General features: G+C 33.5%; 1 protein-coding gene across 2 annotated transcripts; it reads left to right on the top strand.

Moving 5' to 3' along the window:
- Nucleotides 1-228: 228 nt before the first annotated feature.
- LOC139493345 (uncharacterized) lies at nucleotides 229-10881 on the top strand. Of its 2 annotated transcripts, XR_011656982.1 has the most exons (4): nucleotides 229-800; nucleotides 2313-2460; nucleotides 9833-10209; nucleotides 10340-10881. XR_011656982.1 is itself a non-coding variant. In XM_071281670.1 (3 exons), exons 1-3 carry the CDS (start codon nucleotides 447-449, stop codon nucleotides 10147-10149), a joined length of 819 nt encoding a protein of 272 aa, XP_071137771.1. In that variant the 5' UTR covers nucleotides 374-446; the 3' UTR covers nucleotides 10150-10286. The 2 variants fall into 2 exon arrangements, 1 of the variants encoding a protein (XP_071137771.1); XM_071281670.1 differs by lacking the exon at nucleotides 10340-10881 and having other exon boundaries at nucleotides 374-800; nucleotides 9833-10286.
- The last annotated feature ends 5862 nt before the right edge of the window (nucleotides 10882-16743 follow it).

The following is a 16743-nucleotide window of genomic DNA, read 5'->3' as shown; positions in this document are numbered from 1 at the left end:
TTGTGATTTATCAACTTGTCATGCTGCATCTAGTGCTTCAAAACAATACACTTTTGTCTACTTGCTACACAATTCAATAATACAAATATTAAAATATCTTGCTGAGAGCATAATGTTTGATTTCCTAATGGAAATTTAATTCCAAAGGCTGTACTATGACAATGATAAAAATTGATTTATCTCTTCCCTTAATGCATTAGCTAAATATTGCAATTAAAATAAAACTATATACAAATAGTCCATAGATGATAAAATCACGTATAAGTATAACTATTAGACAATCAGCGGTTAGGAACTTGTTACGTACAATGCAATTTTTTAGGAATAGTATCAGGAGTTTTTACTGGTTTAAACACTCACTCCTCAGAGAATGATACGTCTTACTGTGAGATATATAGGACCAAACCGAATATTACAGAATTCCAAACTGTTAAAAGAAACGTAAAATGGATTATAAGCACCTCAATTCAAAAATGAATATAATTCTGTATTGTGTTCTCTTTCTGGGTTCAATAAGTGCTGCTGAATTTGCAGAAAACTGTGAAATTGTATATTTACCATCGCTGCATCTGTCATTAAGAGATAAAATTTTGGAAAACTTTGTATATGAAACCAATATTCAACCTGACAAAACATTTTGTTTAATCAGATGTCTCGAACAACGAAAATGTAAATCTGTAAACTACAACACAGATACGTCTAATTGTCATCTGAATAGTGAGGACCACAATACACAACCAGCTTTCCTGACAGCATCAAAAGATTCCACTAAGTATTATAGTATTGATGGCATTGACGAGGTAGGGTAATCATAGTGTGAAACAAACTTATTTTCGCGAGCGGTTTTTTTTTTGCGACTTTTTGCGAGTAGAAATAGAACACGAATATAAATCGTCGGTAATATTTGAAACTTCTATCTTATACTATATAAATCCATCAATAAGATGAGAACATCGCGAATATAGATAGCCGCAAAGTCGAAAAGAAACGGTTAAACGCGAAATAAGGTGTCCGCAAAAATGAGTTGGTTTATAGTAGTTTTATGAGTTTTGAACAGCGGTATACTACTGTTGCCTTTATTCTTGACGCTGTTGTTTAATTTACGAAAGAAAACAAAGATAATTTATGACGTTGTCATTAAATTGTAGAGGTGTGGTACAGATAAATGTGATATAAAGGGGCAAAACTGTGAAAGTTATATTTACAGATTTGACTCAAATTCTAGTACTTGTATTGGATTTTTAACATACTTAAACGTGTATCCAAATTATAGTAAGTCGGAAAAAAATAGTTAACAATGCAAGTACTCAATACTATATAAATCATAATTTCGCGTGGATTTCAGTCGCATTTTAGTCAAGACGACATCCAATTAACTATCGATATGCCTCCGAAGACTGCCGACGGTCATTTTACACGATATAGGCAATAACATAAATATAAATCGATATGTGACCTTATGCAATTGTATTACTCTATGTTTGTTATTGGTTAGGAAATAACTGTCGTTTAAACCTGTATAAGAATGAGTGTGTGTGTATCGAATTAGTAAATAAAATAATTGCCCTTGGTTTCACTTCTTATGTTGACATGTTTTCCCTGCTAAAGGCTGAACACGACAAAAGCATACGCAACGCATCTTTACATAATGTGTTAAATTGATGTTACATGAAAATGGGTTCAATGAGGTCAATTTGTTAAATTGCAAAACAAATAAAAATAACAAAAATTCCGAAATCCGAGGAAAATCCAAAACGGAAAGTCTGTAATCAAATGGGAAAATCAAAAGCACAATAACATAAAACGAGTGGATAACAACTTTCATATTCCTGTCTTTGTACAGGCATTTTGTTATGTTGAAAATGCTGAATTTTTGCGAGTGAATATGTTTATTTGCGTATTATGACAACATTGAACCAATTGGCAGCAGCAAAATCACATTTGATGAATAGTGTTAGACCGAATTGCAGCACATATGAATTAGGAAAAATGCAATTGTTTTCGTTTTACCATATTATTTGTTTAATTGACGTTTTTAAGTTATTGTGAGGTAAAACAAACTTTAAAATTAACATGAAGTATCTGCCATCTACAGTACTATGAACAAAAAAGGAATATGACACTGAATCACTACATGCACCTGACAAAACCAATTAAACAGAAACATGGGGTTGTAAGCTGTCATAGTTAAAATTTGTTCATGATAGTTTCAACTGTATATAACTGTTCCTTTTATTATATTTTTTGGTGTAACCACTAGCTATTGTTTAAAGTTTAACAGCCTTTTCTATCACGTATTGTATGTATTATAGAAACTATTGGGTCGGTGTGCTGGACATACATGTGCAGATGATCTAGTGTGTGAACCAAATCCGTACGGACTTAGTGCACCGTACCAATGTGTAGTTTCCGTAGTGTGTGTACCAACTGATGGGTGTACCAACTGCATGCAGTCAAAATGTAAGTTGTTTGTTGAAATACATGAATTAAATCCAATCATATTAACATAATATTCATCGGGATGACAATCTGTACAGATGTATTCACATTTTAATGATATAAGAAACTGTCTGCTGTCCAATTTGCAGACGAAGAACAAATTACATACAATACAACATGATACATTGCAGATACATTGATTGTCAAAATTTGCATCTGGTGCAGACAAATAGGTACCGTTTATGTTATTATAATAAAATACACTAGTTTGAATTTTAAACCATCGTTTCAATCAGTATTGGTCTATAGTGTGACGAAAAAGTAGTTTAGTTATGGGGACTTAAACTAGAGTGTGTATTCTTGTGTTTGTGCTTTGTTGTTTGGTGTCTACGTTTCACACGTCCACGGACGACAAATGCCAAGTATACTCTTTAACAGGGTAACCCTAAAAATCTCTGGTAGCGTGATTAAGGGAATCCTGGTCACATAAATAAATAAATGGATCCTGGTGTAGTCTGAACGAAGTCTTGTAAGTTAACATAAACACAAAGTCGATTAAAAGTTCAATACTGTATTATTAAAAATCCAAAGTACATGTAACAGTAATACAAGTTTACAACATCTTAACTGCAGGCTCAACAATACGGTGACATAATCCTAAATCTCCTACATATGCACCTCTCGTACACAAAATCGTCTCTCCTCGTATATCGTATCTCGTCTCTACAACTATTTCTCTCTTTTATACTACTCTAATAACCTGATTACAATATGGTTAAATGACTCTGAACAAAGAAATATTCTACAGGAGCTAAATTACAGGAGCCCGGAGCCCGGAGCCCGGAGCCCGGAGCCCGGAGCTAAGGTCAACTGAAACTGAGGTCAACCGAGGCACCTGTATATACAAATCAACGCGGTACCAGCTGATTAACATGATTGATTTGACATTTAACAAGTACAATCTGATTGAAGGCGATAAAAATAGATTGTAAGGAATTACTTTATAACGGTTAATGAGAAGAAGTCATGATCATAAAACCCAGTGATGCATGTAATAAACGAAAAACGTTACACAGCCCCCCTCTTAGCCCTGAACTTCCACTGTTCAGTTTATGCACCATAAAAAAATAATAAAACTATAAAAATTACTCATCTCATAGTGATATCCTAACTATCACTGGAACATAAAAAAAAAACTTGGGATCCAAGAGTAACTTAAAAGACAAAATAAAATTTGTTCCGAATGACACCAAGCAAAAAGTAGGGTCACAGGTTCCAAATTTTCATAACGACTTTAAAATAATTTTTGAGAACAAAATTAAAGTCTATGTAAAAAAAAACCATAATCACCTATCAAAACACGAAATATAAAAATATATATATTTGCTAACAAGTGCTGACAATGATTTATTTAAGTCTACAATTTCTTTTTTTTTAAATGTAGTTAATCATTGTTTAAAGGGCTCCGTGACACCATAACAATAGGTTTAGGGTCTCGTGCACCAATTTGTACTTTAATGGGCTCCATGACACCATAACAATATGTTTAGGGTCTCGTGCACCAAATAAAGTTTAAATTTCGACTTTAAACAGTCACAGAAAAACTTCTGCATAAAACAACATAGTATACACAATAAATAAACAATTGTTCATAAAGTCACTTGGTTTATTCACTATCTTCTTTCGTCGTTTCATTGTGTTTTTTTTCCCTTTCATTAGGCCGTCCATGCCCGGCTGACCGACACCTGGCCTCTGGTTTCGATCTCCTTTGCGTAAATCTGTCTCTCAAGAATCTCTACGGTCCCCTTCTCGGTTCCGGAAATTCTGGTGGACGATTTTTAAGCATCGGGGATCTGCCTCTTCCACGCCATCTATCACGGTTATAGAATCGCACTCGGGACTCTATACCGTTATTCCGTGGGTAATTATCAGGAACATTATTTCTGTCGACATTGTCTCTTCGTGTTCCTTCTGCTTCTGTAGTTACATCTTCATCACTATCCCAGTCTTCAACTTCAAATATCGGCCGCTGAACTGGTTTGAAATTCTTGCTAACGAGATCCTTCTCTCCAATTCTTAAGCATTCTTCCTGCATTGAATTATTTACCGCCTCCTGCAGGGTATTAGGTCTGGTTCGCTTGACAGCAAGACGAAAATCCTCTGATTGTCCGCACTTGTCAAGGAACGCTTTAATAGAGTTCTCCTCTACAATCTCAGGATTGCCCGGATACGCTCTACGGTACAAATCCTCTATGGCCTGACCGAAATCTCTCAAAGATTCTTCCGGTTTTCTTTTTCTCAGTGTCGCCTCTGTCACATACCTTTCTTTCATCGCCGTATGTCCAAATCTCTCTTCCATCTTCCGTTTCAGGTGTTCAAAATCTCTTTGAATAATTAATGGCATCCCGTATGCAAAGGTCTCAGCTTGTCCTCTTAAAGTACTAAGTAGTACCCTACGTGCCTTTTCATTATTCCAAACATTTAGCTCGGATACATTCTCAAAGTATTGGATGAATTCATTCCAAACGTCATCGCTAACTCCGGAAAACGTTCTACGGACAGGGTATTCGTTTGCTGGTCGAATATTTCTCACACGAAAACACCTAGTTTTCGGCATATCCGTAGTTAATTCATTTGCCCGATTATGAAAATCTGGCGATTGAATTTGTTTTGTCGATGTGCCCATGTTTTCCGATTCGTGCCCGGATAACTCCATTTCCGTGTTCCTTTGCCCGTTAAAAGGGCTATTAGGACTAGGACAGGAGTAAGAGGGCACTTCATCTGAGTCATAGGGCGTATCGCTTTCATCCATTATGGTGTGAGCTGGAGTCCTATAAATATACTTTCTACGAATGTCATCAGGTCTTCGTCTCTTCTCGGACCATGTTTGTGGAGCGTTGTCTGTTTCCTGACCATTAAGAACGAAATTCCATATTAATTTTAGAACAATTGTACAAATTAATAGTCCTATTATAACTATAAGTCCAGTCATAACGTATTCCTGAGACTTCTGTACAACCCGGTTGTTAGGAAAATAAATCCATGCTGATGCGACGAGGCCGCTACTGACTGTAAGCAAAATAACCCATATTTGCCAAAATTTCTTCCAACCATTTCCTCCGTCTTTTTCCGTATTGCTCATCTCCTGGATAACTCTATAATGATTTTTTCTTGGGTAACAGTGCCCGATGTTCCGGCGATACCGGACCTCTGGCATAGTCTCCGTATGAATATCATTAAGAGTACATCCAGTGGCAGGCGAATTACCTAACCCAGAATCTGCTGGGGAAACTTGATTTCTAAAGCAATTCTGCCTTACCTGAGAGAGCGTTGGAGCCTGAGTTGATGTCCTTGTTGTTCTTCTTGGTGTTGCCATTGTATAATGTCTAGCAAGTTCGTTGAAGTCACACACAGTAAATCCCACCGCTGCCACCAATGTGACGAAAAAGTAGTTTAGTTATGGGGACTTAAACTAGAGTGTGTATCCTTGTGTTTGTGCTTTGTTGTTTGGTGTCTACGTTTCACACGTCCACGGACGACAAATGCCAAGTATACTCTTTAACAGGGTAACCCTAAAAATCTCTGGTAGCGTGATTAAGGGAATCCTGGTCACATAAATAAATAAATGGATCCTGGTGTAGTCTGAACGAAGTCTTGTAAGTTAACATAAACACAAAGTCGATTAAAAGTTCAATACTGTATTATTAAAAATCCAAAGTACATGTAACAGTAATACAAGTTTACAACATCTTAACTGCAGGCTCAACAATACGGTGACATAATCCTAAATCTCCTACATATGCACCTCTCGTACACAAAATCGTCTCTCCTCGTATATCGTATCTCGTCTCTACAACTATTTCTCTCTTTTATACTACTCTAATAACCTGATTACAATATGGTTAAATGACTGAACAAAGAAATATTCTACAGGAGCTAAATTACAGGAGCCCGGAGCTCCGGAGCTAAATATCACTGAAAATACACCTATGTCGTGTAATTGCAGTAATTCAGAATACACCTATGGACCAATTTCCCATGTTATAACAGGAGACCTTAACATCGTTCGCGACCGAGAGTTAAAATCATTCCTCAGTAAAGGACCTAAATATCGTCCCCCGTCAACTATTAACTGGAATGAGTGTCGTAATATCATCAACGACTCACTCCGCGCCTACTGTTTGAAATGGGTAAAACGGGAAAAAGCTGACAAAAAATCTTTGGACTCTTTTTTTAATTCAGTAATGAAGATAGTTGATATTCGAATACAACATTTTAAAGAACATTTTACCCTCAACAAAAACTATAAAAACCCTATTTCGCGTATCAAAAATAAACTAACAGAACTAGCCAAGGAATTTGTTTTTGTCCCGGCTGATAAAGCTGCTAATAATATCATTATTGTTTGACGTAAATTTTATATAGAGGTTCTGCAAAAGGAAATCACGAATTCACCAACATTCCAACTGACTTCATTTTCAGAAAACGACATCTGTAACAAACATAAACTTTTAGCTACTTCTTTACAAGCAGAACCAAACACAATGAAAGTCCCAACTATGTACTGGCTTCCGAAGCTGCACAAAAAACCTTACAAATATAGATTTATTTCATCTTCCAGCCATTGTTCAACTACTAAATTGTCTGTTTTACTTACTAGTACACTTGGTACAATAAAAAACCTGATAATAAATTGTTCAAATAAGGCCTTTGAAAATAGTGGAATTAATTACTTTTGGAGTGTCAAAAACTCGTTGGAAGTACTTGATAAATTGCATGCATATATTGGTGATTTTGAATCTGTTCAAAGTTTTGATTTTTCTACCCTATATACCACTTTGCCTCATATTCTTATTAAGAAAAAATTCACATCCCTAATTAACTGGGCATTTAAAAAGTCGGAATGCGAGTACATATGTTCAAACTCTTTTAGATCATTTTTTAGTAGCAATAAACAAAAGAACTATGTCAATTGGACATGCTTTGATACTATTTATGCACTTGAATTTTTACTTGATAACATTTTTGTTCGCTTTGGAGATTCCGTATATCGTCAAGTTATTGGAATTCCAATGGGGACTAACTGTGCACCACTTATTGCGGACCTGTTTTTGTATTGTTATGAGTTACAATTTATGACTAAAATTAGCAAAGACCCATCAAAACAACATTTGATACAAAAATTTAACAATACTTTTAGATATTTGGATGATATATTGGCTCTAAATAATGACGACTTCAGTATGTATACTAAAGAAATTTATCCTGTAGAACTTACTTTAAATAAAGCTAATGATAACAATGACCACTGCCCTTTCCTCGATCTTGATATCTATATCATAAACGGGAAGCTTAATACAAAAATTTATGATAAAAGAGATGATTTTTCATTTCCTATTGTTAATTATCCATTTTTAGATGGTGACGTTCCCTTGTCACCATCTTATGGTGTTTATATATCTCAACTTGTACGATTCGCTCGTGTATGTAACAATGTATTAGATTTTAGCGAGAGAAATTTATGTATTACTGAAAAATTATTACACCAGGGTTTTCGATATCACAAACTGGTCAAAACATTTACTAAATTTTATCACCGGTATAAGGAAATAATTCGTAAATATAACTCAACATGCAGACATCTTATACGTTCAGGTATTTCACATCCAAAATTTTATGGAAATATTCTTTATAAAGCACAAAAATGTCAGTATTCTCCTCAGAAACTAACAAAACCTTTAAATAGACTTATTAAAAGGGGATATAGTTACGATACTGTTGTCAGGTCATTAAAGATTGCATATTTTGGCTTTAACATTGATTCACTGATAGGGTCTTTGCATCGGAACTAAACACATTTATTTCTAAAAAAAACAGTTGTTGGCATGACACGGGTTATGTTCTTCTCATATATTTTATGATAGTATGATACTAAACCCCTAACGGGAGGGATTGTACCTGATATTCATATGATGAAGACATAATCTTTCAATCAGTTTAATTGAGGTCTGGAGCTGGCATGTCAGTTAACTGCTAGTAGTCTGTTGTTATTTATGTATTATTGTCATTTTATTTATTTTCTTTTGTTACATCTTTTGACATCAGACTCGGACTTCTCTTGAACTGAATTTTAATGTGCGTATTGTTATTCTTTTACTTTTCTACATTGGCTAGAGGTATAGGGGGAGGGTTGAGATCTCATAAACATGTTTAACCCCGCCGCAATTTTGCGCCTGTCCCAAGTCAGGAGCCTCTGGCCTTTGTTAGTCTTGTATGATTTTAATTTTTAGTTTCTTGTGTATAATTCGGAGTTTAGTATGACGTCCATTATCACTGTACTATTATGCATATTTTAGGGGCCAGCTGAAGGACACCTACGGGTGCGGGAATTCTCGCTACATTGAGGACCCATTGGTTGCCTTCGGCTGTTGTTTGCTCTATGGTCGGGTGGTTGTCGCTTTGACATATTCACCATTTCCTTTCTCAATTTTATCATATTCATAAGATGAAGCATTGATTGCGGGCTAGTCGATATTGTTTTAAAAATTACAATATTATAATAGGTCAATATTTAAAAAAAAATCCCATTTGATGTATGTTTCAGTATTATACGTTTTTCTAATTGGCTAACTGCACATCACGTGTTATTCCTTAAGCAATTGCATTACACAATACAACTTATCATTCATGATAACACGAAGTCCCACAATAAAGTGCAGAGGTGAATCAAATAACAAAAATGTAATTATAAGAATTGAATGCTTGTTTTTGTACATGCCAACATTTTTAGAATGAAGCGCCGGAAGCGCTTTATACAAAATGTACTTCGGTCAACGCTTTTACACACCAATGAAGTTACAAAAAGAAGCATTCAATTCATAAGTATTGAAAAGTATATATAATAAACTAACATGATCTGATTTGTATCAACGAGACAAAATATTTTACAAATGTAAATAGGGAATGTGCCAAGTGGGATAGCCCGACTGACTAGTTCGTTTGTTGAATACAGTACAAAGAGGAGAAAACTGGACCCTTGTCATACTTGCTCAAATTCTTAATTCGAACTCTGGTTTGATGTATATAGGTTAACTTTGCATATTTCGTTAGATAACAGTATTTTAACAATAGAAAAATTAGGAGATGTGGTGTTATTGGGAACGCAACAATTATTCACCACATTTCAAATGAAGTATGTTGAAAGAGGCATTAAACATCAATTAAACAATCAATCAAATCGAATGAAGTGGTTATAGGCAAATTCGTCAATGAAAAAAACTTGAGATTTCAAAATGAAATTTATTTAAATGTAAACGAACAGATAGACTGCTTCACCCATGTGCTGATGTTTTTTTATACTGTTACTCTAATACGATTGCATTCTATTTTTTAGTTACAATGACTACTTTCGACTACCAACCTGTTGGATGCTTCAGTGCTGTGGGAAATCAAAATCCTTTACCAACATTGTTGTTAAGTCTTAGGTCTACTATAGATTGGTACAATTTACAGCTCACTATTGATGCATGTGCAAATCTTGCCCATAACACCGGCTACAAATATTTCGGAATAGAATTCTGGGGAGAGTGTTGGGTATCCACGTCATTTAATTCGAGCGGATTTTCATTGATTCCAGGACAGAGCTGTGAAACTAAATGTCCTAAAGGAGTAGCGGATGAACACATAATGTTCGTTTATGAACAAGTATGATATGTGTTAAACTATTTGTCGTTCAAATTATAGTCCAATAGACCACGTTTCAAAACTGAAGTAAACAAAAGTTTTTTAGTGATCTTCTCCGGTATTGACGAGAGTGTGTATTTTGATACAACTTTGTTGCCATTGCACTGAACCTTCAAATACTTAATACCTACCTTAAACAATTTTCTACACAATTTAGGTAAGCCTACTAAAATGGACTTTTTGAGACGGTGCCATGTGTCATCTTTACTTTGTATTATAGAACAGACTCTATTATCAAATGTTTTGGACGTAATGTCATAATATTATGTATTGCAGACTAGTGATTCTGAACCTACGAACATAACTTACTTGTTTGTCTTGTTGAAAGATATCATCACTTTCTTTTAACAGGCCAGCACATGTGACTTCTTGTCATCTTGGATAATCGTATTCCGTCCATGTTTTTTTCTTCTGAAATTCTATTTTAAGGTTTCAATGAAGTTTACAGATATTCATAGTATCTCGATGTACAGGGACAGTGATTGCTAAAATATGATAAGCAATGATACTAAATTTTGGAGTTGTAATTGCTAAATTCAACAATATAGATACATATAGGGTCGTTTGACTATCATAACTATGTAAAATGATAAAATAAGCCTTTTAATTTACCATGAACTCTTTCTACAATGTATCAGCACTAATACATGTTATATAACGTACACTAAATGAAAAAAAAGAATACTAACAACCACTAAATTTGTCCACCTTTATTTTGTATGTGTGGCTGTAATTAAACATATCGACAAAACATACATAAAACTGTTTGCTGGATTTTAAAGTTCCTTTAAACAAATTTCAAATATTAGCGTAATAATAAAATTGAGAATGGAAATGGGGAATGTGCCAAAGAGACAACAACCCGACCATAGAAAAAAAACAACAGCAGAAGGTCACCAACAGGTCTTCAATGTAGCGAAAAATTCCCGCACCCGGAGGCGTCCCTCAGCTGGCCCCTAAACAAATATATACTAGTTCAGTGATAATGAACGCCATACTAATTTCCAAATTGTACACAAGAAAAAAAAATTAAAATGATACAAGACTAACAAAGGCCAGAGGCTCCTGACTTGGGACAGGCGCAAAAATGCGGCGGGGTTAAACATGTTTGTGAGATTAGCTTTTCACAACAAAATTGGAAAAATGACAAAATAAGGGGGCCATAAACGGGCCTTATCGTACCTTGTACTTTGTAAAGTGTATGTTTGAAACAAAAATGTGTGTAGGTTTTGATATGTGTTTGCCTTACTTTATTATCGACTTTTTCACGTATGTCAAAAGAAAATGAATCACAACATTTTTAATTTCATATTTATATTTATTTCATTTTATAATCTCGTAAAATCTTATAAATTCTAAATAAAATGTGGATTATATATGTTCTTTCAAAGACTTTCATCCACAATAGATTCATACCATTCAATTAGTTTATATATTCCTCGTTTAGTAAATTATGGATCAATATCAAAACAAATGGTCCACTCTCATATGATTTGTTATAGTATTTAAATATTTTTTTAAAACGGTAAACACTACTGGGCTTGTGATACCCCCGGGGAACAAAAACTCCACCAGCATTGGCATCGACACAGTGACTGTAAATAAACTCATTATAGATAGCAGGATTGAAATTTTGTATTTGCCCCTGACGCGCGTTTTGTCTAAAAAAGACTCATTGTCCCAGTAAAAGATTACCTAAGCCGTATTTGGCACATCGTTTTGGGTTTTTGGGTCCTCAATGCTCTTAAACTTTGTATTAATTTGGCTTTATAACTTTTTTGATCTGAGCGTCACTGATGACTCTAATGTAGACGAAACGCGCGTATGGCGTATTAAAATATCATCCTGGTACCTTTGATAACTTTTCAGTGATGCTCTAATAGAAAAAAATAGAAAGGCCAAATAAGGTACGAAGTTGAAGAGCATTGAGGACCAATAATTCCTAAAAGTTTTGCCAAATACAGCCAAGGCAATCTATTTCTGATGTAGAAAAGCGTAAGTATTTCAAAATGTAAAATAAGTTTTTAGCTTCAACTAGTCAGGTTATTTTATAATATAACGCATATATAATGAAAAACCTGAGCAAAAATGTTATAAGATACGAATGTCATGTTATTGTTTTGAGCTTATATTTAAATTAAATGATGGTGCGATTATATCCTATTTCATCGCCTTGTGTATGACAAACTAAAGCAATGATTTAATATAACCAAACCTGAAACAATATCATCATTATGCACGCCATTTCAGATATTATCACCTTACGCTTTGAATTTTTTTTTACTAACTAGTTTTGTTTAACAGTCCTAGCATTACCAAGAAATAAATTCATAATCAATGCATTTTAGTACATTGGTACTAGAAGAACAGACAGACGTTTTTTATTGACATTTTCATGTTATAATCCTATGAATCCTTGTCCTAAATTGGCTCTGATTTCGGCTTTTGTTTGGTTTTATCATCTTTCGTCCGTTTTGATTTGAAAATGATGGTTTATTAGCGCTTTACCTAAAAATACAGAGGAGATATTACAGCTATGGAGTCGATATCTCTACTGGTAGATTGTAATTCACAATGGGGTATCATAAAATGGTAGTCGCTGTACCTAGAAAATTGCACGACGATACGGATTGTTAGCAATATGCAGTTCAAAGAACAGTTTGCATATTTGGCACTTAAGTTTTAAAGCAATATGTCATGTTTTTCTAAGATCACTTATTGTAGACATTATATGATAATTTTTCTGTAAAGATATAAACTTAATTTTTAAGCTGTCAAATTTAGAACTTAAGCGTAAAATCTTGATTTAAATCAGTAATGTAACAAGTCTTTTTATATTTAGAAATTTACAGTAAGCATTTGTACTTTATGTCAGAATAGATGGCATTCGAAACTGTTAGTTTATGCCAACAGTACGTTACGGAATATCTAAGTATTGTATTAGAAACTATTTGTGCTATGCTATGACATGTAAACATATAATTTTAAAGACTAATTTAAGAGCTAGTACTGCTCTAATTAGAATATAGAAAATGTCTTGTTTGAAGATCTAAGTGTGTATGGACATTTCTGTTTTTCTGTTTTACGTTGTGTGTACAGTGCTTAATAAACTAAGAAGTTGTTGGTTTGAAAATTGTTCTATCTTTTTGTTAGGATGATTGTGATGAACATTATATCTTGATCAATGTCAGGAAATTAATGTGTATACGTTTAAAGACAAATCTAAGTAAATAAATATTTCAATTTAATTGATGTTGCAATTGATTTCGTTGATAGATTTGAATCAGTCTTTTGTTTAACATAGTTCTCTACCGTAAAATTGAATGTGTGTCTACTGTACATAAAAAAGGATAAAATAAAAAGTCAAATCGAATAAATCAACACTTCTTAGAAGATTTAATAACATGCCTATATGGATACATTGAAGACGTATTTATTTTTAATGTTGGCTCTGTCTTGAGATAAATCACTATTGGTTTCCACTATACGGAAGTCATTTTGTTTCTTGAATAAACATTATTTATTTTAAATTAGTTTTGTTAGTCAGTAAGAAGAGTTAATCATTAATCTTAATATCAAGAACTGTCTCAAATAAACTTTCCATATTGCGATTGCAAATTGAGACATTAAAGGTTTTTCCTTACACATCATGGACAACTATACTGTCAAGTACTTTTTTGTTTTTATTTTAATTCTAGTTGTTTACTTATACTTTTTTTGTTTTTTTGCTTTCTATAAACATTTTATAATTATTAATAAAATATATCGATGTCATTATTTGGTCCCCGAAATGACAAAAACTGTAAATTAGTCTTTCTTTTCAAAATGATGTAAAAACTAGTGTTGTCAATTCGTACACTTTTTCCTAACCGGTTCATCATATAATCGTTTGACCGATTAACCGGTTAACCGGTAGTTTAAGTTAATGTTTGAAGGCCTTGTAAATAGCTACTGAACCATACACATCGATATAAGAAGATGTGGTACGAGTGTCAATGTGACTACATTCCATCCAAGTCATACATTTACGTTTTATAATACGATGCATTGAAGTTTGGCCTTTGGTTTTATAAGGTTTGTCTGTGACAATTTCTGTCGAAGTAAATTTAATCGTATTACTGATTAAAAATTACTGTTAAAAAACATGAAACTAATTATGTTTCCTTCAGATCTTGCCCTGAGCTGACAAACAAGTTATAATTAATTTTATATTTTTAGATTAACAATACCAAGCAATATACTGGACAACTGGTCCGTCAAATTAATTACCACGACGACAAATTTTAAAGACGACACAACTATTTAATGATTTCAATACAAATGTATATCAACTCTATTAAAATTGAAAAAAGGTCGGGTGACCGGTTAGGGATTTTGGTATTCGGTATTCGGTCGTTCGAACACGGTTAACCGTTGACAACACTCGTAAAAACCAAAACATAAATAATGGATACACACCAATTTGTTGACATACAACAAAGAATCATATTCATCAGCATTAACTTCACAAATAGACAAAAAATATTTTGAACCCAGCTACCGATTGGCATTTTGTACACATATTATCAGCAATATATATCTACTCGAGGAAAGTGAGATGTCTCACTCGGGCGGACTCTTTAATTTTTAGGCAGTATTGTGTCAATTGTATCAATTTTTTTAACACTGAATCTGAATATGTAGTAACTACTCATATATATGTATACAATAAAACAAAATCGACATGATAAAAACATTTTTAAAGATTTAAACTTATCTAATTATGAAATAATTTTTCCAGACTATGTTTATTTATGGAACAAGTTGTCTTTAATCTTAACAAAAAATGATGCGCTTTTTACAAATTAAAAAACTTGTTTCCATCAATAATTTCAGGAAGTATTTAGTATTGACAGGATTGGTCTAGCTTGAAAGTACATTCAATTTGTTTCAGTGATAACGACTTAAAAGGAATAATCTATTTTTGTTCTGCTTTCCTGTTCCCTCCAATATATGGTGAAAGTTACATTATTCTTGATTAGTCTCGCTAGTTAGAAAGGAGAGTTTATCATTAATATCTATATTAAACTTTCCTAAGTAAAATTTTGAATTTAATGTATACATATAATTTCTGTGTCATTTTAGTCTCTTGTGGAGAGTTGTCTCATTGGCAATCATACCACATCTTCTTTCTTATATATACAGTTGCACAGCTACAAAAGTATGCAATTGTTCTTAGACGACAGCAGAGAATACATTTATACAGTATATTTTAATTTTTTTTTAAAAGAATGTATTATATAAAACATGTTAATAATGGCGTACTAAATTTTAATCATTCTTATATCTTTGATACGTTGCACATAACAAAGTTTAAGAGAGAATTTCTGTTAGAAAGGAACAAACAGTATATGTTGACAAGCTTACCAGGTTCAACCCACAATTTTTCTTAAAATGTCCTGTACCAAGTCAGGAAAATGTTTGTAGTTATCTTATAGTTGGTTTCTGTGTGTGTTTTACCTCATAAATCTTACCATACCTTTTTCATTGCTTTCTTACAAATTTAGCAAAATGTTTGTGTCATATATGTACACATGCATATAATTAATATCTTTCATAGGTTTGATATCCAATTTCTTTTTCCAGCCACAATCTGCATTTCTTTACAATCAAATATTGCAGAAAGGGAGGTAAATATGTCACGCATTTGACCACAGTTTGGCCAACATTATTATTTGAATCCCTTTGACATATAAAATTAAGAATGGAAACGGGGAATGTGTCAAATAGACAACAACCCGATCATAGAACAGACAACTGCAGAAGGTCACCAACAGGTCTTCAATGCAGCGAGAAATTCTCGCACCCGTAGTCAGCTTCAGCTGGCCCTTTAACAAATATATATATTAGCTCTGAATCAGTGATAATTAACGCCATACTAAACTCCAAATTGTACACAATAAACTAAAATTGAAAATAATAAAAGACTAACAAAGACCAGAGGCTCCTGACTTGAGACAGGCGCAAACATGCGGCGGGGTTAAACTTGCTGATAAGTTATCAACCCTCCCCTATACCTCTAGCCAATGTAGAAAAGTAAACGCATAACAATGAATTGAAATTCAGTTCGAGAGAAGTCTGAGCCTGATGTCAGAAGATCTAACCAAATAAAAAATAACAAAATGACAATAATACATAAATAACAACAGACTTCTAGCAGTTAACAGCTGACATGCCAGCTCCAGACTTTAATTAAACTTATTGAAAGATTGTCTTCATCATATGAATACCAGACACAGTCTTTCCCGTTATCCTACTTTCCCGTTAACCTTCCTTGTTTGATTGATACCTTTTCTGAAACTGTTTAAAATATATTAGTCCCACAATTAAATATATAATCATATATCTGTAGTATCATATTCTTATAAAAATGTGTCAAAAAATACGTATGAAAAATATAGTGTTAATAACATTACAATCACTTCAGGCAATGCACATATGAATCAGTCAATCAGAACATAGCCAATAAAACGGGAATACAATAATCTAGATAAGAAGTGGAAAACCACATATCAATAATTG

This window comes from Mytilus edulis, chromosome 10 (genome assembly GCF_963676685.1).
Source record: "Mytilus edulis chromosome 10, xbMytEdul2.2, whole genome shotgun sequence".
Classification (NCBI taxonomy): domain Eukaryota; kingdom Metazoa; phylum Mollusca; class Bivalvia; order Mytilida; family Mytilidae; genus Mytilus; species Mytilus edulis.
Note: the sequence above shows the minus strand (reverse complement) of the source record. Positions and strands in the feature narration are given on the sequence as shown.